Source organism: Prorops nasuta, unplaced genomic scaffold, assembly GCF_024137725.1.
Source record: "Prorops nasuta isolate Cenicafe-Biocafe unplaced genomic scaffold, Cenicafe_Pnas_1.2 PNAS00008, whole genome shotgun sequence".
Lineage (NCBI taxonomy): Eukaryota > Metazoa > Arthropoda > Insecta > Hymenoptera > Bethylidae > Prorops > Prorops nasuta.
Window position 1 is genome coordinate 5,317,701 of NW_027116805.1, and position 27,047 is coordinate 5,344,747.

Here is a 27,047-nt window from a genome sequence, read left to right on the forward strand (position 1 = left end):
AATCAACAAATTTCAAAAGGACTCTTCGTCTCCCAGATATATCCTTGGCCATATTTCTCGAGTCGTCCTTGAGCCTCGGAGAATGTATTCGGGTTCGGGACTCTATCCCGACTACTTCCGTTCTCCATCCCTTCGATCGACAGTTGGATTCACAGGCAGATCTTTTACCACCACTTGTCACTGTTTTCTTCGGCTCCTCCAGGAAGATTGCAGGGTCACGTATCGGTATAACATCAAAGAGAGCTCTTCCTGTCTTTTTCGTACTATTATCTAGGTTTTCGGAGGAAGCTGAAGATGTTGCGCGAAGTTGGCGCGATCTAGCCGAGAGTGGTACCACCGACCACTGAGGAAGAGAAGTGGCGTGTGCGGATCGCACGGCCGAGTGAAACGAAGACGGCACTCTTGAAAAGGGACGGAAATGGTCGGTGGAGAAAGATGAAGAGAGCAAAAGAGAGGGAGGAGAATGAGGGAGAGAGAGGGACAAACGAGGTCCCAAGATCTGCGCAGGAGGGGGAATCGGGAATGATTCGTCAACTGGACTCTACCAGTATATAACCTCTACTTTTTCTATCTTTATTATTTCACATTATCTCTTTTACGATTTTTCATGCTTTTCTCGTATCGCAAATATCACCTGACAGGAGAACAGTCTTCGTGGGAAGCTGCGAAATTTTAAAGAAGACCAATGATGAGGAATGCAAAGAAGAAAAAAAGGTCGTAGAGGAAACTAAGAACGCTATAATTGCAAATTATTCAACTCAACCCTGCTAATATCTTTATTACTTAAATTATGCGTTTCATAATTTTTCATGCCTCTTCTTTGTGCCGCGAATAAGTCCACGCAACAGGAATGCAAACTTCGTGGTAAATTGTGAATTTTTAAAGGGGACCAATATGGCGGAGGAGAGGGGGGGGGGGAGTGCAGGAAGGGAGAAACGGGAGAATAGGACGAACGTGGAGGAGACCGAGGAGGAGGAAGAATCAGGAATGATTCGTCAACCGGGCTCCAACGGACTACTATTCCTTTTTACCATTTCCCGTTTCTTTTTAACGAGCAAAAAAGTCCCTGGCTTATGTCGTCATCATGAAACGCAAATGGTTCCTTTATGACAAAGCGAGAAAGCTAATCCAATTCCGATACCAGATGGAAAAATTTCGTCTCTCTGCGTCAAGGAGTATGTACCGCGTAAACTTTTCTGCATTTCCGAAATTTTTCTTCCATTTCTATATATACAAAGATGCTTCGAGAATTGTTGTTAAACAACAATGCGCCAAAGTTGTTTGATCACCGGCAAAAATTTCGGCTTGAAAATGGCGAGATGGGATAAAGGCCCACATTTAATTATGATGCTTTGAAATTTATTTACATATCGGCAATCGCAAAAGTTTTTCAATGCAATCTGTCGAAGGGCCGGCAGATCCGATGGATCCGACCGAATAACGAAATTCGCGCACCGATGAAAAATATCGTACACTGTCGGTGTGTCCATCGATTACAGCAGTTTTCAAATTTATATCTTTTTCTCGCCGATATTTGTTTCATATTTTTGCAACCGACACACGCCGCCATTCTCCAAATGAGAAAGAGACAAAAAGCGAGAGAGAGGTTATGTACACGTGTCGTTGAATAATACGCGATTTATCTCGTACGTAAAAGCGCAGTCGATTCTCTATTAACAAATAAATTGCTCGAATCATCGAGCATCCCTCTAAAACTTTTTAATTTTATACCGAAAGCCCATACCTTTGTTACTCTGATATTATTTATCGATATAATTTTTTGTATCACTACCTTCTGGTAATAACACGAGCCAATTTGTTTCACGAACGGTATGGTGTTATTAGTGGATCTATTTACTTAGTCACCAAATTTGTAGCTTAGAAAAGTTTATACCGTTCCTTAATTAAAATTAAAACATCGAATTTAGAAAAGAAAGTGCAGTAATAAGGATCGATACTATAGAAGATAAACCAACGTTGGCAAAGTTCGTATTCCACTCTGGTAAGATTTTTAGGTGCTCAGGGACTCCCGGACGGGATATCACGTGTCCACAGCGAGCTGCGTTGCAAGAGGCTCATCTCTGCTTTTCACGGTCCTCTGATGCATTGCTACCGTTCGGTACCGCATCCTGTTGCCCTCCGCCAGCTTGTATTATGGTAAACGAGACATTGGAAGGTAGGAGAGCTGCCAGTCAGGAATTCCCTCATCCCTCCATCCCTTCCCTTCTCACCATTCTCTATCCCTTCGCCCACGACAGTTCCCCATATCCTACTCATTCTCATCTTATTCATATCCCATTGGTCCTCCCCCTTCCCCATGCCCCTTTCATTCTCTTTTTATTTATTTCCCTCATAATTATTTATTTTATTTCAATTAATATAAAATTTAATTGCTTATTCTCAAATATATTCACTATAAATATTATTTAAATGCTTCAGCAACCATTTAAGAAATGGCTCTAATCCCTCATTTTATTATTATTTTAATTAATCTGTACTTGTGTGTTGTAGTTGGTCATTTAAATAATTTTCTTTCTTTGGCATTAGCATGATAAGCTATCAATCAGAGTGCATTACACTTAAATCCTAAAATGCTAATAATAGTTATGTGACACGTATTATATATATATATATATATATATATATATATATATTGCGAATTTGCGAGCGTTATATGAGTATTTAGTGGAATACACGCTCTCAGGCGTGTTATATGTATTTCAATAACTATAAAGATGATATTTATCGCCACTAGGTAGCTGCTGACACCTAGGTACTAGGAAGGAAGCTCATAAAGTATTAGCATTAGGTAATATGGTAGTATTAGGTAGGACGACTATTATGACACGTATACAGATTTTCAACCAAGTGCATTTTGTCAATATGAATTATCACTCAAAAGGATTTTGTCTCACCACAAACCGGTTAGGTCCAGATCAGTGAACGCTGAGAGTGTTTGAGGGTTGTTTAAGTCAGAAATGTGACTTTATCCAACTCTTCATACGTAAACTTCTGCGTCGGTAAAAAAATTTCAAATTAGTGTCATGCGCTAAACCATGGACTATGAACGTAATGGAGGTATGTTATGTATGTAATGTACACTACATACATACATACATATGAAACACTAGCACTACCGGCATGTATGTATAGTATGTACATATGTATGTATATGTATATTATAGGTCGTTCTCGTTGCCTACACTTTTTACACTTTGTGCACTTTTTAGGGTGTCAACTTATACAATGGACAAAGACAGAAATACGGAAAGTATAGAAAGTGTTAAAAGTATAGGCCAACGAGAACAGACCTTATGTATGGCGTCCCCCGATGCATTTAGGAACTGCATTACAGAGCCCCCAGCCCCCCACTCACGATTCACTCGCAATAGTCGCAATTCGCATGCGCTTGCTAAACCTTGCTATTCAGTATTGCTAGATTATTACTACTTTGCTAGCTATGCTATGGCTATGCTAGCTAGCTATCTTCCGCTTGTTTATGCACTATGTCTGTTATTGCGACTGACTTCCACTTCTACTGTAGCGAAGTAGTACAAAAGGAAATTGTTAGCTTGGTGAGAGAATTTTTAAAAAAGGAGAAATGTTTGTGCACTTTAGATACTTTTGCAACGTACATTCTTACGGAACGTGACACATTTAACCCTGATAGAGAAATAACTTTTAAAATGCGAGAGAAGCTGTGGCGTGATGGCCGTGACCTTTAACCGGTATATGATCTTACCGGAAATTACAAACAGCACCTACGGGCTTAGTACTATCGACAAACGTAGATACAATGATCATTCTTCGAGCAATTTACCAAATACAAATAGCCCTATAATAACTTCATCATCGGTGACTGTTCCACTCTGTGTATTGGGTGAGGTGCAGTTACGTTTCCTATGTCCTGACGATTTAGAGGAAGTACGAGCACTTTGCCAAGATTGGTTTCCTATAGGTAGCCAGAATCAAGTGATTTTTCGAATTTTGCTTCATTATATTTACATATTATTCTAACGAGTAATTTTCTTTTAACTATAATAGATTATCCATACACTTGGTACGAAGATATAACAAGTTCATCACGCTTCTACGCTCTTGCTGCAGTCTATAATGGAGTGATAATTGGACTAATTGTTGCTGAAATTAAGCCATATGCAAAGTTGAATAATGAAGACCGTGGCATATTATGCTCAAGTCTGGGAAAAGATTCCTTAGTAGGATATATTCTTAGTATAGGTGTACGCAGAGCTTACAGAAGAAACGGTATTGCTTCTTTATTATTAGAGCAGTTGCTAGCTCATGTTACTGCTCCAGAAAGATCATCAGTGAAAGCAGTCTTCTTACATGTTCTATCTACTAATGCTCCTGCTATTTTGTTCTATCAGAGGTGTCATTTTCGCTTGCATAGCTTCTTGCCATATTATTATTCCATCCATGGTGAATGCAAAGATGGTTTTACCTATGTTTTATATGTAAATGGTGGGCATGCACCTTGGGGCATATGGAATTGGATGTGGCACTTAGCTGGTGCTGTTACTAGTCTAGGTCCTTGTAGAGTCCCTCGTTGGATTTGGCAGAGACTTTTATGGGTAACCAATATTCTTTCTCATAACAGACGAAACACTTCATGATAAATTAGTGTCTAAAGACTGCTGTTTTCCCTTTAAGTTTTCAAAAGTAACATGTTTCCAAAAAATTGTATAATAACTGAATTTGTTACATTTCCATATAATTTTTTTGTATACTATTGTAAATTAGACGTATATTGATACAAAAACTATAAAAATTAGAAATATTTATCCATTTGCTACTGAATCATAATGTAGAAGCTTTTTTCCATGAATAACTAGTATCACTGTAATTATTATATTTCTAATGTAATTCAGAGCTACTTAGCTGATAGAAACAATAAGCTGAAAAATTTCACATGTATAGAGTTAATAATAATATTGTCGCTGTTTGATATGTATTATTTAAGTAATTAATATAATTGCTGTTTCATCATTATTATATAATGCATCACTGCCATTGTATTATAAAAATAATCACTGCTTGTATTAATAAATATTATAAGTCTATAGAGAACTGACATATTTTTATGATACAAAATAATAATTTTTTATTAGAATTTCGACTCTGTATGTATAAACCTATTTTAGGTTTAGCGCTGTCTTAGCCTGAAGATCAACTGTCTCACTTCAATCTTCAATTCTATGCTTAACAACTTGGTCTCCGTCTTAACACACAAGGGTATTTGTAACTATGATATGTATAACTGATAGTTAAGAGAATGGGCTATTCAGCAGTTGGATTATTAAATTCGGCCTCTCTTATATTATTATTTCTCAAATGATGTGACCGATTGTCGTTAAAACAGATTTTCTCTCCTGGATAAGAAAAATTTTACACACGTATTTTTTTCTCTACAGCAAAACAGAATAGAGAAAAATGGCGAATGTAGCAACAGCACACAAGACAAAAGAAGATGATATTCTCGAATGTTTTCTTTATCCAAAGATTTGTTACGTAGCGGATGGAGAGAATGCTAACGAATCAATTCTTAAAAATGAAATTACTAAATTTAATCAAGAAATTGAACGCTTCACGAAAGATTATATTTGGCACAGGGATCCCTTGTCATTTTACCCTCGTTTAAAGCACGCCTTAATGCTAGACAAATTTTTTGAAAATACGCCGATAGCAGGTAAAATTGTTTTTAATATTTTTTTCTATTTTCATTTTATTATTAAATATTTACGTTTCTCTGTAGATCATGAAACAGTACCTCATATACATGCTACGTTACGTTTTGATGAGGATATTGGTGATGAATGGTTCGTAGTATTTCTAATATTTCATATTACAAGAGTTTTTGATGGACTCATTGCCAGGATAGTCGATTCCGATGGGGAGTTTCTTTTGATAGAAGCTGCAAATGCATTGCCACCATGGGCCACGCCAGAAAATTGTCAGGATAATGTATTTATTCATAATGGAACTATTCATATAGTTAGAGAAAAGGAAGGCTCGTTTTCATCAAAATTATGTGATATTTATGAAAACACTCAACGCACAAGACTTTCAGATAAGGTACAAGCTATTCTATTGAAAAGAATTATGACATATCCAGAGGAGCTTAAAAAGAGAAAGCATAAAGCTAGGGCTTTTTTGCCAGAAAAAGCAGCTTCAATTTTGAGACAGGAACCAGGACTGGTAGCATCAGCTATTAGAACAATTTATCATTCTGATCCTTTTGAAAGAAGAGTATGAAAATTTATTTACCAAAATAAAATAATTTGTCAAAAATGTTTTATTATTAAACATTGATTCTTAATTTCAGGTTTGTCGTGCCATGAGATATTTCCCTCCTGAGCAACGCACCATGTTTAATGTAAAAATGACAAAATGCTTATATGCTATGGCCACTCACTGTCGATATACTGGGGATCCAAGAACAGGTTGGAATTTGCCACCAGCGAATAGTACCAAATATGCAGCCCACCTTCTTGGTGTTAAAATAGCATGTGGGTTAGAAATGTTAGTAGCTAGAGCTAACGAAAATCGTAGGCAGAGAAAAGATAAATTGGATTCAATTTCTCAAACATCCAAGTTCAATGAACGAGCGCTAAATGCGTATTTAGGACGATTAGAAACCAATGGATATTTTAAAGACTTATTACCTGGTAGTCAAGAGCATGCCAAGCTTGTGATTAATGCAAAAGATTATTTTCTGAACCATTTGTGTATTCACAATCCTGTGGTTGAAAGTAACAAGAGTGATGCAGAAAGAGTATTAGAGGCATGGGAAAATATACAAACAAACGACATTGAAATGCATGGTAAATTTATTAAATTGATAACTGTAGGAATGGGCTGATTAAGGTCTAATCATACTAAACTTTGTTAAATCAGACTAAGCAAACCATAGATTTAGCGATATAGTTCCCATTACGCGAACTATATACTTTAAACCATGGTTAGCTCAAATTTAACTAAGATTGGTCGTATTGGCCCTAAAGTTTACATTATACTGCTATAATCATTGTTTTAATGTTAATTATATCACTATTTTTTTAGAACAAGATGAGTCTGCACTAAGTCCTGCTGACAGTAGTAGTTGGTTAAATATAAACCCCGATCAACTAGAGACGCTACTGAACCAACAATGGAACGGAGATAAAGACAGAAATACCGAGCAAGATCATTTGACGCTTCGAGAAAAGGTTCAAGCATTTCTGAAACAAAGCAGCGACGTAGACGGTGTAAAATTTTTCGAGTATGTAATTCAAAAGAGTTAATGCTATATATATATATATATATATATATATATAAATGTTTATTACCTTTAAAGTGTTAAATAAACATGTTCGTTTATAGAGATCAGTCGGAAGATAGCAAGCAGGATGTAGACAACGGAAAAATAGAATTTGATGCGGATGTTTTTGACAGCGCTTTACGGGATATTTTAGATTTGGTAGTCCCTGGAGGTGATGGAGAATTTGAAGGGAGCTCAGAGGGTTCCTTGGGTGGGGATGATGAAGATAAGGGAGGTGAAATGGACAAGTATATGCGGCTATTAGACACTCAGCTTCAATCTGAAATGGTAAAAGATCAAGAAAGCACAGAAACGATTAGTGTGGATACTGTAGAAGACAATTTAATGAAGAGTATGGAAAGCGAAGCGGGTAGTTCTGGACCGGTTGGAAATATAATTGGTGGCCCAGCTAGAAAATTTTTGCATTTACATTTACAGTCTCCTACAATGGTACCTCCTGACTTACAAAGCTAATAACTTTTGGTACTTAGCGTTAGTTCCAGTACAAATTTGTTAAATCATAACTATTTTTAATTCTATCGACGAATCGCTTCGTTTAACAGTGCTGATTATTACAATATTGTTTTAAATTAATTCTGCACAACTTCCATATCCCTAGACATAAAAATAATTTCTTCTAGTCTAATAAAAAGTGTTTTCACTTTAGATGACTCTAAACTTTCATTAATGTAATATTAAGGATTCAATCACATGTTCCATCATTATACAGCCTAAGTCACAATATTGCTTACTGAATACTAAATAATAGGCAAGTTCAGCTCCAACTTAACACTCTTTTGAAAACAAAAATTATATATGCACAAAAGAATCATTAAAAAATATAACTTTTTGCAATTGTTAACATTTTAAAATTTAAAATACTCATTTAATTAATTACATAGTGTGCAAATAAAATAATGCTTTCGTAGCAGGCAATAAAGATACGTCTGTGTATAAAAGAATTTAAAAACTGAATTTATTCATAAAATTTTTTGTTTAATAAAGCTAATCTTCCTTGTAATACAATGACATATCACTTATTGTGCATGAATATTTTAAATAACTTTCTTTTATTACAATCGATTTAACTTTTTACACTTACTTAATAAATTAATCGTTAATCTTGATTTAAACAAAAATATGACTTTTCATTGGTTAATCATGTTTCATTTATTACTTGGGCCTGGAACTGCAGATTCAGTTTCTTGATCTACTTCCATACATTCCTCCAAACTGCCACTTCTTTGTGTAGCTTGCGATCTGTCAAAAATAACAACTTAAAAATAAGGCAATGTAATTGTCTTATTTAAACATTAATTATTTGATTAATAATTTACCTCGTCTTTACAGCTTCTTTGTATGCGACTCTAGGGTCTGTATTTTTTATATCTGGTCTAAGTTTTGTCTTTCCCGAGAAATAAATTATTGCAGATGGAACTAAGTTTTCGTCAATCAATCGTGAATTTAGATTTAGTATGTGCTTTGGCGGTGAAGTATCTGAAAAATTATAATTGCGCTATTCTCATAAAAATAACAATGTTTCTTGATGATTGATAAATAAAAACTTTTGAATTACAAATTGTGAATTCCTCCCCTGGAACCTCTAAGTAACTTTTAATAAAATCTTTTATCTTTTGTACTAGTTCTAATGGACCAAAAATTCCTTGTAAAACTTGCTGATTTGGGAATTGTATTCGAATTACCGTCTGACGATATTTATTCAGTTGACTTAATATTTTTTTATCTCTGTCTAATTGACGCTGTGAATCGGTGAGAAGCGGAGCTTCTTCAAGTTGCTCTCTTTGTATTTTTATATCTCTCCAAAGGTACCTCGCATCTTCTATGGTCAAATCAAAAAAGCTATCTGGTATATCATCCTTTGGCAGCGCTCCAGTCTCGGAAGAATCATATACTAAAGCATTTCTTTCTCCCAACTGTAAAAATAAATATATTTAAAAGATATAACTATTATATATTAAAAATTGTTATTCCCTTCAAATGAATTCCACCTTACAAATTCTGTTTTTATTTCTTCCATAATAAGCTCCTCTGATTTTGACTCCTCTTTTGCCATTTCTTCGTTATTAATTATATTGTCAGTACTTGAAAATTTATCTTCACAATGATCAACATCAGACATTATATTTTCTACTTTTGAGACTTTTTTATTATTAACTGTAAATTCTTGAGTAGTTAAGCCTTTTTTTTCCATTTTTAATAATTCTAAAGGATCTAACTCATTCTTCAATAAACATGGCTTTGATTTTCTACTATTCTCATTTTCCAATGCAGTTGGATTTACTTTTGGAGCAAGTGGTGCAGAAATATGAGCTTGTGTTTTAAGTTGTCCTGGGTCCCTGTGTATCAATCGTAAGATAGCTTTTCCACTATGAAGTCCTAAGCATTGCAAGGTAGTAGTTTCTAACTTTTCCTTTCCACATATCTGAAAATAAAAATCTTATTGAAATCGTATTTTAAATGAATAATTGTGGAATTTTTTACAGAACTGAATAAACCTAACTTAAGGAAATGTAAATCAGGATAAGTTACTAATCCAATTGTTAAAATACACTGTATAAACTGAGTTTTTCTTATCAAAACTTATAAATTATAAATTTTATTTATTCAATTTTATTAAAAACTACTTAATTTATATGATGTATACTTTAACAATTTAAATGACAATTGTCACTGATGCATGTCATCATAAAAATAGATTTATTTGGTTTTGCCCTAATGCTACTCAATTATATCTTTGAAGAGATAGTACCTCTCGCTGCATGTAAATCAATACAGCAGTATTCAAGTCTTCCTCTTTACAAATAGTTTCCATCACTTCTTTTAAAGTAGCATTTGGTAAGAACTCGTTTGTCATACGCACTCCACTCTCCAGCTGAATTCCTACAGTTATGTTGGACACAGTACGTTTTTTCGTACAAGGTACCATTTCCAATTGAGCATTGTTTGGTAAACCAGAGAATCGGAAGATTGTCGTAGGATCCAATATCTGATTAAAATGTCTGTGAAACAAAAGATTGCGAAATACATAATATTGGCTAAGGTAGATTGAAAAAAATACTTACTTAATATCATAATCATCTGCATTAAATCCATATTTCTTACAAGCTTCCTCCAAAATCTAAAAATATGCAAGTCAGATAATCTTGCCAAGCTGGTATATACAATTTTGTCTTCTTTTTTTTAATGACATTGAACCAAAACAAAACAAAATGAAATTATATACGATCACCTGTAAAATAGTTGTATTGGGCGTAATTTTCACAGTTTGCCGGCGACCGTTCGGTACGAGAATAATGACATTCTTATTAGTCGCCATTGTGCCAATTGCTCCCAATAAACCCGAACACTGAAATGCTGAAATTCACGAGAGTTGCAGCTACTTCTTCAATACAAGCAAAAAATATCAAATTAAAAACACAGGATATAAGTCTCATTTAACCTTATAATTCGCGTCTGTTAACGTCAAACGTTCTAAGTAATTTAAAATTCCAATAACAATTTTTGTTTATTAAGTTATTTCTTTATTCGGAATTAGAAATTAGAAGCAAGAGAAGATTTTTATAGTAAAAATTGACTGTTAATAAGGGAAGGGTTTTTGTAATTGCAAGGGAATGCAAAAGTAAAAGAAAAAAAATGAATTCCTCGACATTATCATCGAGCACCTTGGGCCACTCCGGAACACAAAGAACACCAGAATCTCAAAGCTCAGAAATAACATCTAGTGCAACACAAACTTCGAAAATTCTTAATCAAATGAAATCTGAGCTGCAGGATCAGAAACAGCAAAAGCGTTTTTTACGAGAGCTTCATCTAAAACGGGTAAAAGCATTAAGAAAAGAATTGGAATATTTAAAAGCCACCGAGTGGAAATATCAGCCTATAGACCGGTATATGAATAACTAAACTGCTTTTTTATTTACTTTGGCAAGTATCACATGTGACTTTTGCTCGCTCCCATTTTATTAATTCATTATTTTTATTCATTAGATATTTAGATCAAAACAATAGAGGTTAGAAATGCTTTCACTAGCCATTGATTTTGTCAAAAAAACATTGGGATATGACAGCCTAGAAAAAACAAATAATGATGATAATATTAACAGATTAATAGCTCACATTGAAAATGCTAATGCTGAAAGTAAACCCTCCTTGCAGGAAGCTAAAGATTTTTCTCAAAAAGGTTGTTTTTATAAAACAGGTTATGTCACTGTTATTACAAATGATGGTATTCTGATAGATGATAAGTACATGTGTGCTGACTTTAGTACAATAAGCGGTAAACTTGACGTAGGAAATAAGGTATATTACTTGGCATATCAGAGAAATGAAGAAGATGATTTAAAAGTAAAAAAGGTATTATCTATAATCGAAGAAGATTGGGATACCCATAAAAGAGAAATAAATACAGAAAGAAAAGAACAACTAGCAAGTGAAACTGTTCACTGTAATATAATCACTAGAAATATTATTGGTAGAGTATTAAGAAAAGATGGTAGGAATCTTTTTATTGAGCCAATTAATATAACCATAAATCTGGACAAAGTACGCTCAGAGTTTATTCCACAAATTGGTGATTGGTTAAAATTAGAATCTTTAACAGAAGTTAATGAAGAATCAGTAGATTTAACTGGAGAAATATTGGAGGTTGATAAATTACTACCATTGAGATCAAAACTGGGAGTTGGAACTGTAACTACTTATGATATTACTAAACAGTCTGGTATAATAGAGAAAAACATTTTCTTTTATAAGAATGCATGCGAAATAGGATATATTCCACAAGTGGGTGATCGAGTGGTCAGTGATAGCATAGAGAGTGATCAGGGCATATGCACTTGGAGGTCATTAACAGTAGTTCCATTAAATAAGGTGAACTTAACAGATCCTTAATTATTAGTCACAAATATTTTTCTTAATAAATTGTAACAAAGATTATAAATAATTTTTCAGGTTTCAGAAGGGAATTCCAAGTCACCTCCAATAATTATAGGCTTTTCAAATAACCAGCAACAAAACTTAGATGAATTGCTGAAAGATAAACATGGAATAAAAATAACAGATGATTTAAGATTTAACTTAAAGATAATGGAACAACAAAATTTAGAAGTATTAGTAGAGAATATTGGGGAAATGAAATGTGTATTAAACAAAGGCACTTTTATGAGCAAGAAAGCACAATCTCAGTTATCTTTAATTTCTCCACCAATTGACAGTGCCATAGTTTTAGAGCCTTCTCATAGCATAAAATTTATATTTCAATGTAAAGCAAAATTTGTTGGAGTAACTAAAGAATTATTCATTTTCTGTTTTAATGGGTTTAAAATAGGAAGGTTGTTTCATATTTCAATTAATCTTAGAGATAGCATATCCAAAGAGCATTCTTCATATGAAAGAAAACAAAGAACATATAGCCAAGCTGAACTATTAAATGAAGACATAGATGATGTTATTATAATCCCTGGGATAAAACCTTTGAAAGCCCCAGCGTTTATAAAAGTACGGAGTGGAGTTTTTAAAGTACCCTCATTCATTTGGAGCACAGTACTGACTCTTGTCAATGAAAACAAAAATGCAGCAGAATCTGAATTTGCTATTGCAGAAGCTATTCCTTGCTTATTAGATAAACTTTGTTTTGAAAATTACTGTCAAAATTTTCATTCTTTATTGTATTTAGAAGAAATTGCACAAATATTAAATTTAAGAGATTACGATATAGAAAGTGCTGTAATGAGATCCTCGCAAGAATTTTTGATCCTAACTGTTCCTGGACTTGCTGAGAATAGGCCTTCTCTTATTCCTGGAGATAGAGCAATAGTGTCTTTCAAATGGGATCAGTCAGGAGGTAGTTTTATAAAAAACAAATAATGACTATTAAATTAAATTAACTCATGAAGTAATATTGAACTAAATTTTTTGCAGGAAAATGTAAATATGAAGGGTTTATACACAAAATATCAAGTTCTGAAATTTATCTTAAATTTAGTAAGAGATTTCACGACGATTATCATGGTGAAGATTGTAAGGTTTCATTTCAATGCTCGACAAGCCAAATCCAACGCTGTCACAATGCTGTTAATTTAGCAATAAATCGGTTAGGTCGGGAATTTTTATTCCCTACTCGTGTAGTACCGAAAAGTCCTCAATTATTTTTAGAAGAAGCTAAGAATCCTGATGAATTAAGTTTGATTCCTGTTATTACTTCTGCCGTGGAAAATACTTCAAAAATAAATTCACGAACGACGATATTAAAAAAATTGATAGAGATGAAAAAATTGGATTTAACTAATAAACTTGGATACCAGATACAAGAAGACGCTCAAAAGACTGACAGCGATGAAACTTATATAATAAAAATAAAAACAAGAAAGTTAATATGGTTTAATAAGATTTTAAATAAGTATCAGAAAGAAGCGGTGAGAAATATACTGCTTGGCCAAGCTCGTCCTTTACCTTATGTAATATTCGGACCCCCAGGAACGGGAAAGACTATCACGCTTTGTGAAACTGTTTTACAGGTTTTAACAATGATTCCAGATAGTAGAATTATGGTAGCTACACCATCAAACAGTTCAGCTAATTTGGTAGCTGAGCGTTTATTAGATAGCAATGCCTTACAGCCTGGAGATTTAGTAAGGCTTATAGCTAATCATTGTTTGGATGATGGTACAATTCCTGACAGATTATTACCTTATTGCGCAACAGGAGAATTAGCTCAAGAGAATTCTAAAGAGCACACAACTTATTCAGGGAGCGGGCCAAAACTTAATTGTACCATGAGTATACTCGGTCGCCATCGAATAACTGTTGGGACCTGTGTAGCTTTAGGATTACTGCACAATATGGGCTTTCCTCGTGGCCATTTTTCCCATATATTTGTGGATGAAGCTGGTCAAGCAACCGAACCTGAAATTTTAATACCTTTAAATTATATTCATTCAGATTATGGCCAAATTGTGCTAGCAGGGGATCCTCAACAACTTGGGCCAGTGGTACAAAGTAAATTAGCCCAGCATTATGGATTTGGAGAATCATTCCTAACTAGACTGCTGCAACAATACCCATATCAAAAAGATCCTGAAGGATTTGAAACTGGGTATGATCCACGACTCGTTACCAAACTCTTAATAAACTACAGAAGTCTTCCAGAAATTCTTGAATTGCCAAATAAGTTGTTTTATGATTCAGAATTAGAGCCTCAATTGTGTCCCATTAACAGCAAGGAAGCAAAGCTTTTACAATCTCTATCAAGTGAATTGCCTGAAAGAATAGGCAAACCTCCCCCAGCTATTTTATTTCATGGTGTCGTTGGATCCAATTATCAGGATACTGATAATCCCAGCTGGTATAATCCTGAAGAAGCAACTCAGGTTTATTTTTACCTAATGCGATTATACCAACTTGGACTGTGCGCTGATGATATTGGAATTATAACGCCTTATTTAAAACAAGTATTGCATATTAGAGACTTGCTCCTGGAGTTGGAAGTGGACATTCCTAAAATTTCTAGTGTGGAGGGATTCCAAGGTCAAGAACGAAAAATTATAATTTTATCAACTGTAAGATCTTTGTATGATCTTATCAGTTTTGATAAAAAATATTCCTTAGGATTTGTAGCTTCACCGAGACGACTAAATGTTGCAATCACACGTGCCCGTGCCTTGCTAATTATTATTGGCAATCCTTTCGTACTCTCAAATGATGTACACTGGAGAAATATACTTGATTATTGTGTAGAACATGATGCATATGTTGGTTGTTGTATTAATTCCTTAGATCTTTCATAAACTTATGACATTAGGTACAGTTTTCTACAAGCTGTTTCAGTTGAAATATTATATTTTTTTGCTTTAATCTTTGTGATATGGAGAAATATTTTTATAAGTGTGTTATTAAAAAATTTTTTTAATTATTAAGCTACAGTAAAATTAGATATATTTTTTAGTAACTTGAATATGAGAAAAATTTTATGTAGAGATACATGTTACAACTATGATAAAATTGATGTACTTTGAAAATATTATACTTTGATAATGTATAAATAATACTATGCAGATAAAATAGTATAAATTTTTATTTTTTTGATGATTAAGGTTTATTTTATATGAATACAGTTAACTGAACTTTGGTAAGCTCCTGCTTCAGCGTTGCTTTTGTCGCTAGTCTGTATTCCAGGAAGAGTGATACTAAAAGGATAGAAATTTATTGTGATTGCATTGATCAATGAAAGTTAAATAAAAACTGCTTTTACATTTTACAAAAAAATTCCCCTTTTGAGGTTAAAATAAAGAAAAAAAAATTCACCTATGATGAAAACAATTTGTAATAAAATTACAAATGATTATTTTTCATTAGTTCCACACAATGCTTACAGGGTCTTGATTTTTGGCTTTTAACTTCCTTTCAATCAAGTTCTCTAACGCTTCACTTCGGACGCTCAACGTTTCAATTTTCTCCACTAATTGTTGGTAAGGTGATGCTGGTTGTCCTCCCATCACCACGTGTCCTAGTTTGCTGTCTATTTTAGCATCTAATCTGGCATTCCGAATTAAATTAACAATCCAGCATTCTGCTACATCTGCCTTCATATTCAATTTCTCTGCCAGCATACTGCAACATAACAATTTATTAATATAATTGACATAAAGAATTTTAATTGTTTATTTAAAATTAAATAATCTAAATATACCCAATACTGATGCATTGATGAATTCTACAGAATGTTTCAAAAATCATAAGTCTAGCATTTTCCACAAATTCGTTAAGCAAAGCTATTAAGAAAAAGTCATTAAAAACTACTGTCTGACATTCCTGTAACTTCTGACGGGCTCCATCAAAATCAAAATTAACATATAAATGCTCCAAAAACTCAGTAATTGGATCCCTATAGGTATACGATTCCTAACAAATTAAAAAACAATGCATTATACTTAATTTGGTAATATTATTCATTAATTATTTTTGATTGCATATATTTTAATACCTGCTGTATAACTTTCACAAGGTCTTTTAGAATAGAACGTCGAGAACGGTTTACAATTACAGCTGCAGCTAAATAACGTAGAATGTGGGGACACATTGTTTGTATGGCATTTAAATAGCTAGAAACAAATGAAACTTGGTTAAGAAAATAAACTTATCAAAAAATATAATTTTATAGATATACATACTGTGGTCTGTAGAGAAACATCTCAATAATTAAATCCCGGCCTTTGACATGATTAAAGAAGACAAACAAACTCCAATGAATAAGCCATGTTCGCTGCTGCAGAACTTGCAAAGAGTTTCCAATGACATTGCTATCAATATATTCACGTAACTTATTAACATCCTCTAAGGCTGTTTCCCAATTTTGAACAAGAATTTCTGATGCCAATTTTCCCCACAGTACATTCAAATAATTCTATAAAGCAAATATAATTTTATAATAATAATTATTGATTCTAAATAAAAACATTGTTAATTATTAAAGATATTTATTATAGTACCTTATCAGTTTGTGGCATTATCAACATATAAAAGTAAAGGTATGATGTAGAAACTGAATAATTACCACATTCGTATCTGTATTTTGCTAATTTCACAAAACTATCCATCATTTCTACTCTGAACTGTGAATAAAAACAGTTTATAGTAAAAACAAGAGTTGATTGTGCTGTATAACTTATCAAAATAAACTCACATCAGATTCTTGGGTTAAGTAATTATTAAGGGCTTTTGAGTCCCGCATGTTCTCCATCTTTTTCATGACTTCCTCATTATTCATAAGGGCAACAACAACAGACACATTATTCTGCAAAATACTAAGTTCTTGCAAAACTTCAGCTCGTCTAGCTTTTAACTCCTGTAAAAATAGAAATGTTAACATATCCTATAAAATTAAAAAAAAAATAGGTGAATCAAACAATTGCAAGTTTTACCTCAGGAACCTCTAAGTTGGGATAAAGCTGTTTTCTTATATCAATGGTATAATCAATCATGTTGGTTTTACTCAAAATATCAAGCTTGGCTTGCAGTAACTCATCTTCGTCGTAGATCTGAAATATTTTTTTGCTTAATTTGGGAAACATATGTAATTATTGCATTATTTAAGTACCTGTTTAGCTGATAAAAATTCCAGCAAGGGAAATACTAAATGTCGATCAAGATATTGCCCTATGCGGGATGTTAAATCAAATTTAGCCATATTTCTGCTTTGCAATTTTTTCAATTTTACTCTTTTTTAACGCAACTAAAGGATTATGCAAAGTTAAATAATACAAGCCGCGTGCTTGACATTAACCTTTTCTTTCTAACAGCTCTGCACTCTGCAGTCGCCAGTCGGCACTCGGCAACCTCGGCAATGCTCCCAGTAGTCCCAGTGCTCCCACACACCGGCCACACCGTTCCGTCAAGTGTCGTCAGGGGCGTCAGGGCCGTCAGGGCCGTCAGATTGCTAGTGTTGCCCTGTGTTGCTACTTGCTACATACTACATAGAATGTTCACAAACTGATTGCTATTATTGCTAATATTGTATGTAAAAAAGTATAAACAAACGCAACCACAGGCGCGTTTTTGAAGCAAAAGAAATTTTGCTTAATTTTTTTTATTATTGACAATAATAAACCAAGCTGAAAATATTTTAATGTTTGATCTGATGAACAGTATGCAATAGTGGACAAAGGAAAGGAACTAGCTTTTTTTTGTCCATTAAGTTTGATCTTATATTACTTAATGCATACGCTTTTTACGCTTTGTGTACTTTTTACGGTTCCAGATTATGCAAAGGATGTAGATAAAAATATGAAAAGTGTAGGCAATAAAGAACAAAAAAAAAATAGGGTCTGTTCTCGTTGCCTACACTTTTTACACTTTGTGCACTTTTTAGGGTATCAACTTATACAATGGACAAAGACAGAAATACGGAAAGTGTAGAAAGTGACGAAAGTGTTAAAAGTGTAGGCCAACGAGAACAGACCTATAGACGTCTTGATTGATAGAACTCTACAATCTACAGTATACGTTACATGTATTGTACCATTTTAAGTGTAAAATGTACAGGTAAAAAATTACAAATAACGTCTTTCCCAAACGCAACCCTATAGTTGGTTTATCATTACATGTACATATGTATGTATGTACACTCAGTATTGTAAAAAAGAAACCAACGTAATGTATGTACTACAACATACTCAATGTAGCCGCTGTCAAAATAAAAAATTTCTGTAGTTAGTACACTGACATTCATCGAATCTGCTCGTGAAGAATGGCCTACTAGATTTGTAACTAGCTGGACAGCTTCAGGTCTCTAGTTCTCACCAAAGCGTAAAACGTCACGGTGACGTCAGATGACGTCACGATGACGTATTGGAGTCGTGGTGGGGAGAATAAGGAGAATCTGGTAAATTGCATATACACTGTGGGAAATTGATTCGTCGACCTTTCGGTTAACTTCACTCCGTACTTTTCTGAATTATACCACAGTATAGAAAAAATCATTTAAGTTGGTATCTGTTGTAGAAAGTATAGAAATATGAAAATAATATATATATTTTCATACTCATGTACATATAGTCTACTCGACATTAGTTCATCAAAATAGTAAATGTCAAATAGGTAAAATTCATGAAATATGAAGTATCAGTTGTTTGTAGCACAACAGAAAGAATTATAATAAATAGTTATTTAACCAATATTTTCAAAAATTATGTATTTCTTTAAAGTATGAAAATATTCTGTTTGTCTACAAATAAATCCTTCATTTGTAAATAAGTGTATGCAAGTTATTTAATCAAAAGTTGGACCAGCTGAAGTAAAGGGACTAATGCATAGCAGAAAGAAGAATAGTTGTCAGATGAGTATTCCAAACCACAAAAGCAAAACTGATTGGGATATTTTTCTTGGTTAAAATGTTTGTAATCATTTTTGTTACAGGAATCATTCATCAAGACACATGGTATAATTGTTATTATTTATTGCACATCTCTAATAAAACAGTGATTTGTGAAGTGGACAAAAATTCTTGTATATTTAAAAGTTGAGTGAAATCCATCTATTGCAGTCGCAGCTACTCCGTAAAACTTGGATTTGAAGACTTAAGTAAATCTCACCTAAAAAAATATAATTATTAAAATTAAGAAATGTAAGTCTATCATAATAAGTTATTATTTGTTTACCGTCAAAAGTCTATAGCATGGCCATTATTTTCTAAGACTTTGTTTAGTCTATGCGGGACGGAATTTACCAAATTTTCACAAATTTCAGGTTCTCCTCTCAATTCTTCCCAAACTCTCAACACATGATTTCTCAGGGCTTCTTTAGTTCTTTCAGCCTCTGGTCTCCATCGTTTGGTTATGATGCCCCAGATATTCTCTATGACATTTAAGTCAGGTGATTTGGAAGGCCAATCAACCAGAGAAATTTGTGGATGCCGGTTAAACCAATCTCGTGTCTTGAACGAGGTGTGTACGCTGGAATTATCCTGCACATAGTGAATGGTAGGCATTTCCTCCTCAGGATAGATTGCTCTTACTGTCGGCAGCATGACATCTTCCAATACATTGATATATATATCCGAGTTCATCTTAGTTTCTATTTGATGAAGCTCTCCAATGCCATGCTTGGACATCCAGCCCCAGAATGCCAACGATATTCTACAACTCCTGTCTCGAGGAAGAACATATTTTTCGTTCAACCTTTCGTCATCTGGCCTCCACACGTGCATTCGGCCGTCTGCTGTTGACACAAATACCTTCTCATCTGTCCAGATCGTATTATCCCAGCAATCATCCTGTTGGCCTAAATATTCTAGAGCAAATCCTACACGTCTTTCTCTGTGCTCATTTGTGTATTTAATTTTTCTGCAAGGACGATGGCAATGGACACCTTCTCTATGCAGAATATTACGCACTGTTTTAGGTGTAATATTTAAATTTATCTCACTTAGAACTCTTGCAGATGCTTGGAAAGGATTGTTTTCCATTGAACTACGAATAATTCTGTTTTCTTCTGCAGTTGTTTTAGCAACTCCATGGTTTTCTTTTCTATGATCTGATAATCCTTCCAGGCCATTCTCTCTATACCGATCTATCCACTTACTCACTGTCTGCCTATGCAAATTTAACTTTCTTGCAATTTCAATATTGCTATAATTTTCTCTCTTCAATGCAATAATTTGCCCTCTTGTAATTAAATCTTTTTCCCTTTGATTCATTTTCACTTTTACTTAATTGTAACTTGCAGTCTTTTGTTTTAAACAAAAGACTGCAAGTTACAATTAAGTGGGAAAAAAACAAAAGACAAATAAAGACTGCAAGTTACAATTAAGTAAAAGTGAAAATGAATCAAAGGGAAAAAGATTTAATTACAAGAGGGCAAATTATTGCATTGAAGAGAGAAAATTATAGCAATATTGAAATTGCAAGAAAGTTAAATTTGCATAGGCAGACAGTGAGTAAGTGGATAGATCGGTATAGAGAGAATGGCCTGGAAGGATTATCAGATCATAGAAAAGAAAACCATGGAGTTGCTAAAACAACTGCAGAAGAAAACAGAATTATTCGTAGTTCAATGGAAAACAATCCTTTCCAAGCATCTGCAAGAGTTCTAAGTGAGATAAATTTAAATATTACACCTAAAACAGTGCGTAATATTCTGCATAGAGAAGGTGTCCATTGCCATCGTCCTTGCAGAAAAATTAAATACACAAATGAGCACAGAGAAAGACGTGTAGGATTTGCTCTAGAATATTTAGGCCAACAGGATGATTGCTGGGATAATACGATCTGGACAGATGAGAAGGTATTTGTGTCAACAGCAGACGGCCGAATGCACGTGTGGAGGCCAGATGACGAAAGGTTGAACGAAAAATATGTTCTTCCTCGAGACAGGAGTTGTAGAATATCGTTGGCATTCTGGGGCTGGATGTCCAAGCATGGCATTGGAGAGCTTCATCAAATAGAAACTAAGATGAACTCGGATATATATATCAATGTATTGGAAGATGTCATGCTGCCGACAGTAAGAGCAATCTATCCTGAGGAGGAAATGCCTACCATTCACTATGTGCAGGATAATTCCAGCGTACACACCTCGTTCAAGACACGAGATTGGTTTAACCGGCATCCACAAATTTCTCTGGTTGATTGGCCTTCCAAATCACCTGACTTAAATGTCATAGAGAATATCTGGGGCATCATAACCAAACGATGGAGACCAGAGGCTGAAAGAACTAAAGAAGCCCTGAGAAATCATGTGTTGAGAGTTTGGGAAGAATTGAGAGGAGAACCTGAAATTTGTGAAAATTTGGTAAATTCCGTCCCGCATAGACTAAACAAAGTCTTAGAAAATAATGGCCATGCTATAGACTTTTGACGGTAAACAAATAATAACTTATTATGATAGACTTACATTTCTTAATTTTAATAATTATATTTTTTTAGGTGAGATTTACTTAAGTCTTCAAATCCAAGTTTTACGGAGTAGCTGCGACTGCAATAGATGGATTTCACTCAACTTTTAAATATACAAGAATTTTTGTCCACTTCACAAATCACTGTTTTATTAGAGATGTGCAATAAATAATAACAATTATACCATGTGTCTTGATGAATGATTCCTGTAACAAAAATGATTACAAACATTTTAACCAAGAAAAATATCCCAATCAGTTTTGCTTTTGTGGTTTGGAATACTCATCTGACAACTATTCTTCTTTCTGCTATGCATTAGTCCCTTTACTTCAGCTGGTCCAACTTTTGATTAAATAACTTGCATACACTTATTTACAAATGAAGGATTTATTTGTAGACAAACAGAATATTTTCATACTTTAAAGAAATACATAATTTTTGAAAATATTGGTTAAATAACTATTTATTATAATTCTTTCTGTTGTGCTACAAACAACTGATACTTCATATTTCATGAATTTTACCTATTTGACATTTACTATTTTGATGAACTAATGTCGAGTAGACTATATGTACATGAGTATGAAAATATATATATTATTTTCATATTTCTATACTTTCTACAACAGATACCAACTTAAATGATTTTTTCTATACTGTGGTATAATTCAGAAAAGTACGGAGTGAAGTTAACCGAAAGGTCGACGAATCAATTTCCCACAGTGTACTCGAGTGTAGCGGTTGATCGTCTTACTTTTGTCAAAAGTATATCATCTCGGGATAAAATGGTATAGTAAGAATTTTCTTCTTTCTCTGTCTAATAGCATAAGAGTGAGAGAGAAAGACATATGATACCCCATGTGCCCATTGATTCTGCTCGAGCACGTTTTTGGTATAGTGATAGGAATTTTGGTATACTGATAGAAGCGGTAATAATATAGTAATCAAACGACAGATCAATAAAAAGAAGAGGGCATATTCCAATGAGTGAAGTGTCAAAATGTGCAACTTAACCTCTGTAATTTGTATTAATTTATTAAAATAACTTGTAAGTGATGAACTTTTAATAAAATCATATTAAGTGTTATAAATTTGTATAAAAAATATGTATTTTAGTTTTAACCTATTATTGTGTAACATATGGTGTATAAAAATAACTGAAAATATATATTTTAAATTAAATTTATGTTGTTGATATTTTGTCAAGAATAACACATCATTAACTTTTATATTAATAATAAGGAGCTATATTCTTGAGTCGTAAAGTCCATTGGAGCTTGCAAGTCAACTATGGATCCCAAGCTTACAGCAATAAGATTCTACGAATAAAGAAGATGCAATTCATTATTAAAATAGATAATCGTTAACTCAGATTTTTTTGCAGAAACCTAATATCAATAGTGACAAGCTTTCGTATCTATTTCCAATTGGTGATGCTGGAAGAGAACCTCTGAGAGCTCCTGACAGCTCAACTGCCACAGGTCCAAGAAACAGCTATTTACGTAAATCTGTCCAGTGTCATGCAATACATTATCCAGAAGCCATTCTGCTATTATCCAGCTAATGTTTCTACGCAATATAATTAATTACTTATTAATTTTCAAATATACTAAATATGTAAAGAAGAAAAAGCCAATATATTAAAATCCATTTACTTACACTACATCTCATTACGTAACCATGAGTGAATATTGTTGAATGGTGACAGAACAGTTTATAGTTGCAGAATCAGAATACATTCCTGTTGTGGGTAATGTTGCTGGGTCCTTTTGTTCTTTCGCAGTATCCAAAAGCAGCAAATTTGCAATGATTTTACAATTATAGCCTATATTCGAAGAAAACTTTAATACTTAAACTTAAATTGAAGAATATTCAAATGATTAATAGTAACTCCTTACGGATTAAGATATCTTGCATTATTTTCAATTTCTGCTACCAGTGCGTATAGGCAAATTCAGTGGTAAATTGTTATTCTCATCACTTAGAGCTTGTTAATCCTGTAAGTTACGTAGCACTTTAAAGTGGGCAAACAAATCCTTACGCTGCATTATATTAGTCTTCTCTTCCTTCGCTAACTTTTGAAAATTCATATATTACTGTTATCCACGAGTATATTTACCCAGTGGCTGAAAAATATTAGAAAGAGTATGAAAATTCATTCTTAAAAGTAAGCATAAATTATTTCCATATTCATAAAGTTATACATACCTATTCTATTATTTAGCTGGATGTTAGCTGCCACGAAGACATCCATATGTAATGTGCCTGCCCTCCTTCCTTTTTAATCCAGTGTATTATCCTAATAGTTTGCTGCAGGACAGTCTTAAGTCAGAAATAGATTGAAGTGTGATAATTCGGTTCTACTTTCTCTTTACCCTGGCCTACCATGAGGAGATACTCTTTTTTATCTTGATTTTTCATAACGTAAATGATAAATAATTATTCCTGAAATAAAAACGTGCACACACACACATATATATATATATATATATATATATATATATTATTGTCTTTTCAGATTATATACTCTATTTTTTATCTTATATAATTTATTTTTTTTTTCTTTTTTTCAGTACTCCGAAAATTGATTTACGTTAAATAATATTGGTGGCCCTGAAAAGGGCCGATTTTTGGATCCGACACGTGGCAGAGCACATTCCTTTTTTATACCATGCAATCCGATCCATCTAAAAAAATACCCATTCGAAACCAACAACAGTAAAGCTCATTCAATAATCCGTCCAGTAGCCATTCCGCTCGATCACTTGATTAAGTCGATTAGGTATCGAGTTAGTCAAGTTAGCTAAGAACTCTGGGTCAGACCTAAGGCCTTCCCAGATATTCTTCGCTTGATCGAGAATCGCTGCCCTCGTCCTCGCGCCTGGCTCTATCCATCGTCTGGACATCAATGCCCAGACGTTCTCAATTAAATTGAGATCCGGTGATCGAGCGGGCCAATCCACCACTTCCAACTCCGGGTGTCGCGCAAACCACGCTCGCGTTTCGCGTGAGGTATGGATCGCTGAATTGTCCTGCACAAATCGGATCACCGGTACTTCATCCGCGGGATATACATTACGCACGCTTGGGAGAAAAATTTCTTCCAAGATGCGAATGTATTCCCGGGAATTCATACGTGGAGAAATCTCCACAAGATCACCGATATGTTCACCGGAAATCCAGCCCCATACGCCACACGATACGCGTCCAGACCGATGAGTCTGGAAGACGTGGTTTGGCTGCAACCGGGTATCGTTCGGGCGCCACACGTGCAAGGCCTGAGCCTGAGAGGGCAACGATATGAAAACCTTTTCATCGGTCCATATCGTAGCCTTCCAATCTGCACGGCTCCGCGAAAGATTCGCGAGGGCATAGCCAACTCTCTGCTCACGGTGAGCAGGAGTTAATGGGATTTTACGCGCTGGACGACGGCAGTGAATACCTGCAGAGTGTAAACGCCGCAGGCCGGTGGTCACTGAAGCTGGATAATCTATCTCCTCCACTATGTCGCTGACACTAGCGAAGGGATCTTCTTCGATCCTGCTCAGCAGCTGCTGGTCATCGATCTCCGAAGTCCTTTTCTGCCCTCTGTTCTCCGCTCTCCGGTCACGCAGTGCGTGGTCTCCGCCTTCGCGGTACCGACGTATCCAGCGCCTGACGGTGGTCTCGTGTGCCCCGCAGAGTACAGCGATCTCACTCGCGCTTTTCCCGCACTCAAAATAGCCAATGGCTCTTCCTCTGGTAGCCTCACTATGCTGTGACATCGTCGACGTATCCAATAGATATGAATGTTATAACAAATTAACGTTATTATCGATACTTCTAATTCAATAATCGAGGCATTATTCACTTTTATCTATAATAACGTTAATTTGTTATAACATTCATATCTATTGGATACGTCGACGATGTCACAGCATAGTGAGGCTACCAGAGGAAGAGCCATTGGCTATTTTGAGTGCGGGAAAAGCGCGAGTGAGATCGCTGTACTCTGCGGGGCACACGAGACCACCGTCAGGCGCTGGATACGTCGGTACCGCGAAGGCGGAGACCACGCACTGCGTGACCGGAGAGCGGAGAACAGAGGGCAGAAAAGGACTTCGGAGATCGATGACCAGCAGCTGCTGAGCAGGATCGAAGAAGATCCCTTCGCTAGTGTCAGCGACATAGTGGAGGAGATAGATTATCCAGCTTCAGTGACCACCGGCCTGCGGCGTTTACACTCTGCAGGTATTCACTGCCGTCGTCCAGCGCGTAAAATCCCATTAACTCCTGCTCACCGTGAGCAGAGAGTTGGCTATGCCCTCGCGAATCTTTCGCGGAGCCGTGCAGATTGGAAGGCTACGATATGGACCGATGAAAAGGTTTTCATATCGTTGCCCTCTCAGGCTCAGGCCTTGCACGTGTGGCGCCCGAACGATACCCGGTTGCAGCCAAACCACGTCTTCCAGACTCATCGGTCTGGACGCGTATCGTGTGGCGTATGGGGCTGGATTTCCGGTGAACATATCGGTGATCTTGTGGAGATTTCTCCACGTATGAATTCCCGGGAATACATTCGCATCTTGGAAGAAATTTTTCTCCCAAGCGTGCGTAATGTATATCCCGCGGATGAAGTACCGGTGATCCGATTTGTGCAGGACAATTCAGCGATCCATACCTCACGCGAAACGCGAGCGTGGTTTGCGCGACACCCGGAGTTGGAAGTGGTGGATTGGCCCGCTCGATCACCGGATCTCAATTTAATTGAGAACGTCTGGGCATTGATGTCCAGACGATGGATAGAGCCAGGCGCGAGGACGAGGGCAGCGATTCTCGATCAAGCGAAGAATATCTGGGAAGGCCTTAGGTCTGACCCAGAGTTCTTAGCTAACTTGACTAACTCGATACCTAATCGACTTAATCAAGTGATCGAGCGGAATGGCTACTGGACGGATTATTGAATGAGCTTTACTGTTGTTGGTTTCGAATGGGTATTTTTTTAGATGGATCGGATTGCATGGTATAAAAAAGGAATGTGCTCTGCCACGTGTCGGATCCAAAAATCGGCCCTTTTCAGGGCCACCAATATTATTTAACGTAAATCAATTTTCGGAGTACTGAAAAAAAGAAAAAAAAAATAAATTATATAAGATAAAAAATAGAGTATATAATCTGAAAAGACAATAATATATATATATATATATATATATATATATATGTGTGTGTGTGCACGTTTTTATTTCAGGAATAATTATTTATCATTTACGTTATGAAAAATCAAGATAAAAAAGAGTATCTCCTCATGGTAGGCCAGGGTAAAGAGAAAGTAGAACCGAATT

At 35.0% G+C, this 27,047-nt stretch overlaps 5 protein-coding genes across 14 annotated transcripts; 3 read left to right on the forward strand and 2 right to left on the reverse strand.

The window, feature by feature from the left end:
• Nucleotides 1-3,434: 3,434 nt before the first annotated feature.
• On the forward strand, nucleotides 3,435-5,088 carry Naa60 (N-alpha-acetyltransferase 60). The gene is made up of 2 exons (XM_066731349.1): nucleotides 3,435-3,958; nucleotides 4,045-5,088. Exons 1-2 carry the CDS (start codon nucleotides 3,709-3,711, stop codon nucleotides 4,632-4,634), a joined length of 840 nt encoding a protein of 279 aa, XP_066587446.1. The 5' UTR covers nucleotides 3,435-3,708; the 3' UTR covers nucleotides 4,635-5,088.
• A 42-nt stretch (nucleotides 5,089-5,130) lies between these two features.
• Nucleotides 5,131-7,799, forward strand: ecd (ecdysoneless). 2 transcript variants are annotated; one of them, XM_066731338.1, is made up of 6 exons: nucleotides 5,131-5,253; nucleotides 5,433-5,707; nucleotides 5,774-6,267; nucleotides 6,344-6,842; nucleotides 7,081-7,279; nucleotides 7,381-7,799. In XM_066731338.1, exons 2-6 carry the CDS (start codon nucleotides 5,452-5,454, stop codon nucleotides 7,790-7,792), a joined length of 1,860 nt encoding a protein of 619 aa, XP_066587435.1. In that variant the 5' UTR covers nucleotides 5,131-5,253; nucleotides 5,433-5,451; the 3' UTR covers nucleotides 7,793-7,799. The 2 variants fall into 2 exon arrangements, with proteins under 2 accessions (XP_066587435.1, XP_066587437.1); XM_066731340.1 differs by lacking the exon at nucleotides 5,131-5,253 and having other exon boundaries at nucleotides 5,568-5,707; nucleotides 5,774-5,837; nucleotides 5,900-6,267.
• A 640-nt stretch (nucleotides 7,800-8,439) lies between these two features.
• LOC136776022 (tether containing UBX domain for GLUT4) lies at nucleotides 8,440-11,563 on the reverse strand. 7 transcript variants are annotated; one of them, XM_066731344.1, is made up of 8 exons: nucleotides 11,456-11,563; nucleotides 10,569-10,693; nucleotides 10,402-10,457; nucleotides 10,089-10,338; nucleotides 9,333-9,761; nucleotides 8,895-9,252; nucleotides 8,656-8,815; nucleotides 8,440-8,578 (listed from the first exon to the last, which is right to left on the reverse strand). In XM_066731344.1, the coding sequence occupies exons 2-8, from the start codon at nucleotides 10,653-10,655 to the stop codon at nucleotides 8,485-8,487; spliced, it is 1,434 nt and encodes a 477-aa protein (XP_066587441.1). In that variant the 5' UTR covers nucleotides 10,656-10,693; nucleotides 11,456-11,563; the 3' UTR covers nucleotides 8,440-8,484. The 7 variants fall into 7 exon arrangements, 6 of the variants coding, with proteins under 6 accessions (XP_066587441.1, XP_066587439.1, XP_066587442.1 ...); XM_066731342.1 differs by having other exon boundaries at nucleotides 10,569-10,721; nucleotides 11,456-11,549; XM_066731345.1 differs by lacking the exon at nucleotides 11,456-11,563 and adding an exon at nucleotides 11,260-11,281.
• On the forward strand, nucleotides 11,092-15,268 carry armi (armitage). Of its 2 annotated transcripts, none has more exons than XM_066731337.1 (4): nucleotides 11,092-11,226; nucleotides 11,327-12,208; nucleotides 12,290-13,181; nucleotides 13,259-15,268. In XM_066731337.1, exons 2-4 carry the CDS (start codon nucleotides 11,357-11,359, stop codon nucleotides 15,121-15,123), a joined length of 3,609 nt encoding a protein of 1,202 aa, XP_066587434.1. In that variant the 5' UTR covers nucleotides 11,092-11,226; nucleotides 11,327-11,356; the 3' UTR covers nucleotides 15,124-15,268. The 2 variants fall into 2 exon arrangements, with proteins under 2 accessions (XP_066587434.1, XP_066587433.1); XM_066731336.1 differs by having other exon boundaries at nucleotides 11,121-11,263.
• A 124-nt stretch (nucleotides 15,269-15,392) lies between these two features.
• Nucleotides 15,393-17,712, reverse strand: eIF3e (eukaryotic translation initiation factor 3 subunit e). Of its 2 annotated transcripts, none has more exons than XM_066731347.1 (9): nucleotides 17,433-17,712; nucleotides 17,257-17,373; nucleotides 17,019-17,180; nucleotides 16,825-16,947; nucleotides 16,507-16,739; nucleotides 16,320-16,437; nucleotides 16,026-16,237; nucleotides 15,709-15,946; nucleotides 15,393-15,522 (listed from the first exon to the last, which is right to left on the reverse strand). In XM_066731347.1, exons 1-9 carry the CDS (start codon nucleotides 17,520-17,522, stop codon nucleotides 15,496-15,498), a joined length of 1,320 nt encoding a protein of 439 aa, XP_066587444.1. In that variant the 5' UTR covers nucleotides 17,523-17,712; the 3' UTR covers nucleotides 15,393-15,495. The 2 variants fall into 2 exon arrangements, with proteins under 2 accessions (XP_066587444.1, XP_066587445.1); XM_066731348.1 differs by having other exon boundaries at nucleotides 15,641-15,946.
• Nucleotides 17,713-27,047: the final 9,335 nt, after the last annotated feature.

What these genes read in the sequence shown, in the direction of transcription:
- Naa60 (XM_066731349.1), top strand. Translation starts at nt 3,709, where the DNA reads ATGGCCGTGACCTTTAACCGGTATATGATCTTACCGGAAATTACAAAC. An exon ending in CCAAGATTGGTTTCCTATAG is followed by an intron (nt 3,959 to 4,044) that starts GTAGCCAGAATC and finishes TAACTATAATAG; the next exon opens with ATTATCCATACACTTGGTAC.
- ecd (XM_066731338.1), top strand. Translation starts at nt 5,452, where the DNA reads ATGGCGAATGTAGCAACAGCACACAAGACAAAAGAAGATGATATTCTC. An exon ending in TGAAAATACGCCGATAGCAG is followed by an intron (nt 5,708 to 5,773) that starts GTAAAATTGTTT and finishes GTTTCTCTGTAG; the next exon opens with ATCATGAAACAGTACCTCAT. An exon ending in CTGATCCTTTTGAAAGAAGA is followed by an intron (nt 6,268 to 6,343) that starts GTATGAAAATTT and finishes TCTTAATTTCAG; the next exon opens with GTTTGTCGTGCCATGAGATA.
- LOC136776022 (XM_066731344.1), bottom strand. Translation starts at nt 10,655, where the DNA reads ATGGCGACTAATAAGAATGTCATTATTCTCGTACCGAACGGTCGCCGG. An exon ending in CCAATACAACTATTTTACAG is followed by an intron (nt 10,458 to 10,568) that starts GTGATCGTATAT and finishes GCATATTTTTAG; the next exon opens with ATTTTGGAGGAAGCTTGTAA. An exon ending in TGATTTACATGCAGCGAGAG is followed by an intron (nt 9,762 to 10,088) that starts GTACTATCTCTT and finishes TTTTATTTTCAG; the next exon opens with ATATGTGGAAAGGAAAAGTT.
- armi (XM_066731337.1), top strand. Translation starts at nt 11,357, where the DNA reads ATGCTTTCACTAGCCATTGATTTTGTCAAAAAAACATTGGGATATGAC. An exon ending in CAGTAGTTCCATTAAATAAG is followed by an intron (nt 12,209 to 12,289) that starts GTGAACTTAACA and finishes ATAATTTTTCAG; the next exon opens with GTTTCAGAAGGGAATTCCAA. An exon ending in CAAATGGGATCAGTCAGGAG is followed by an intron (nt 13,182 to 13,258) that starts GTAGTTTTATAA and finishes AATTTTTTGCAG; the next exon opens with GAAAATGTAAATATGAAGGG.
- eIF3e (XM_066731347.1), bottom strand. Translation starts at nt 17,522, where the DNA reads ATGGCTAAATTTGATTTAACATCCCGCATAGGGCAATATCTTGATCGA. An exon ending in ACTTAACCCAAGAATCTGAT is followed by an intron (nt 16,948 to 17,018) that starts GTGAGTTTATTT and finishes TTTTATTCACAG; the next exon opens with TTCAGAGTAGAAATGATGGA. An exon ending in AAGCCAAAAATCAAGACCCT is followed by an intron (nt 15,523 to 15,708) that starts GTAAGCATTGTG and finishes CTATCCTTTTAG; the next exon opens with TATCACTCTTCCTGGAATAC.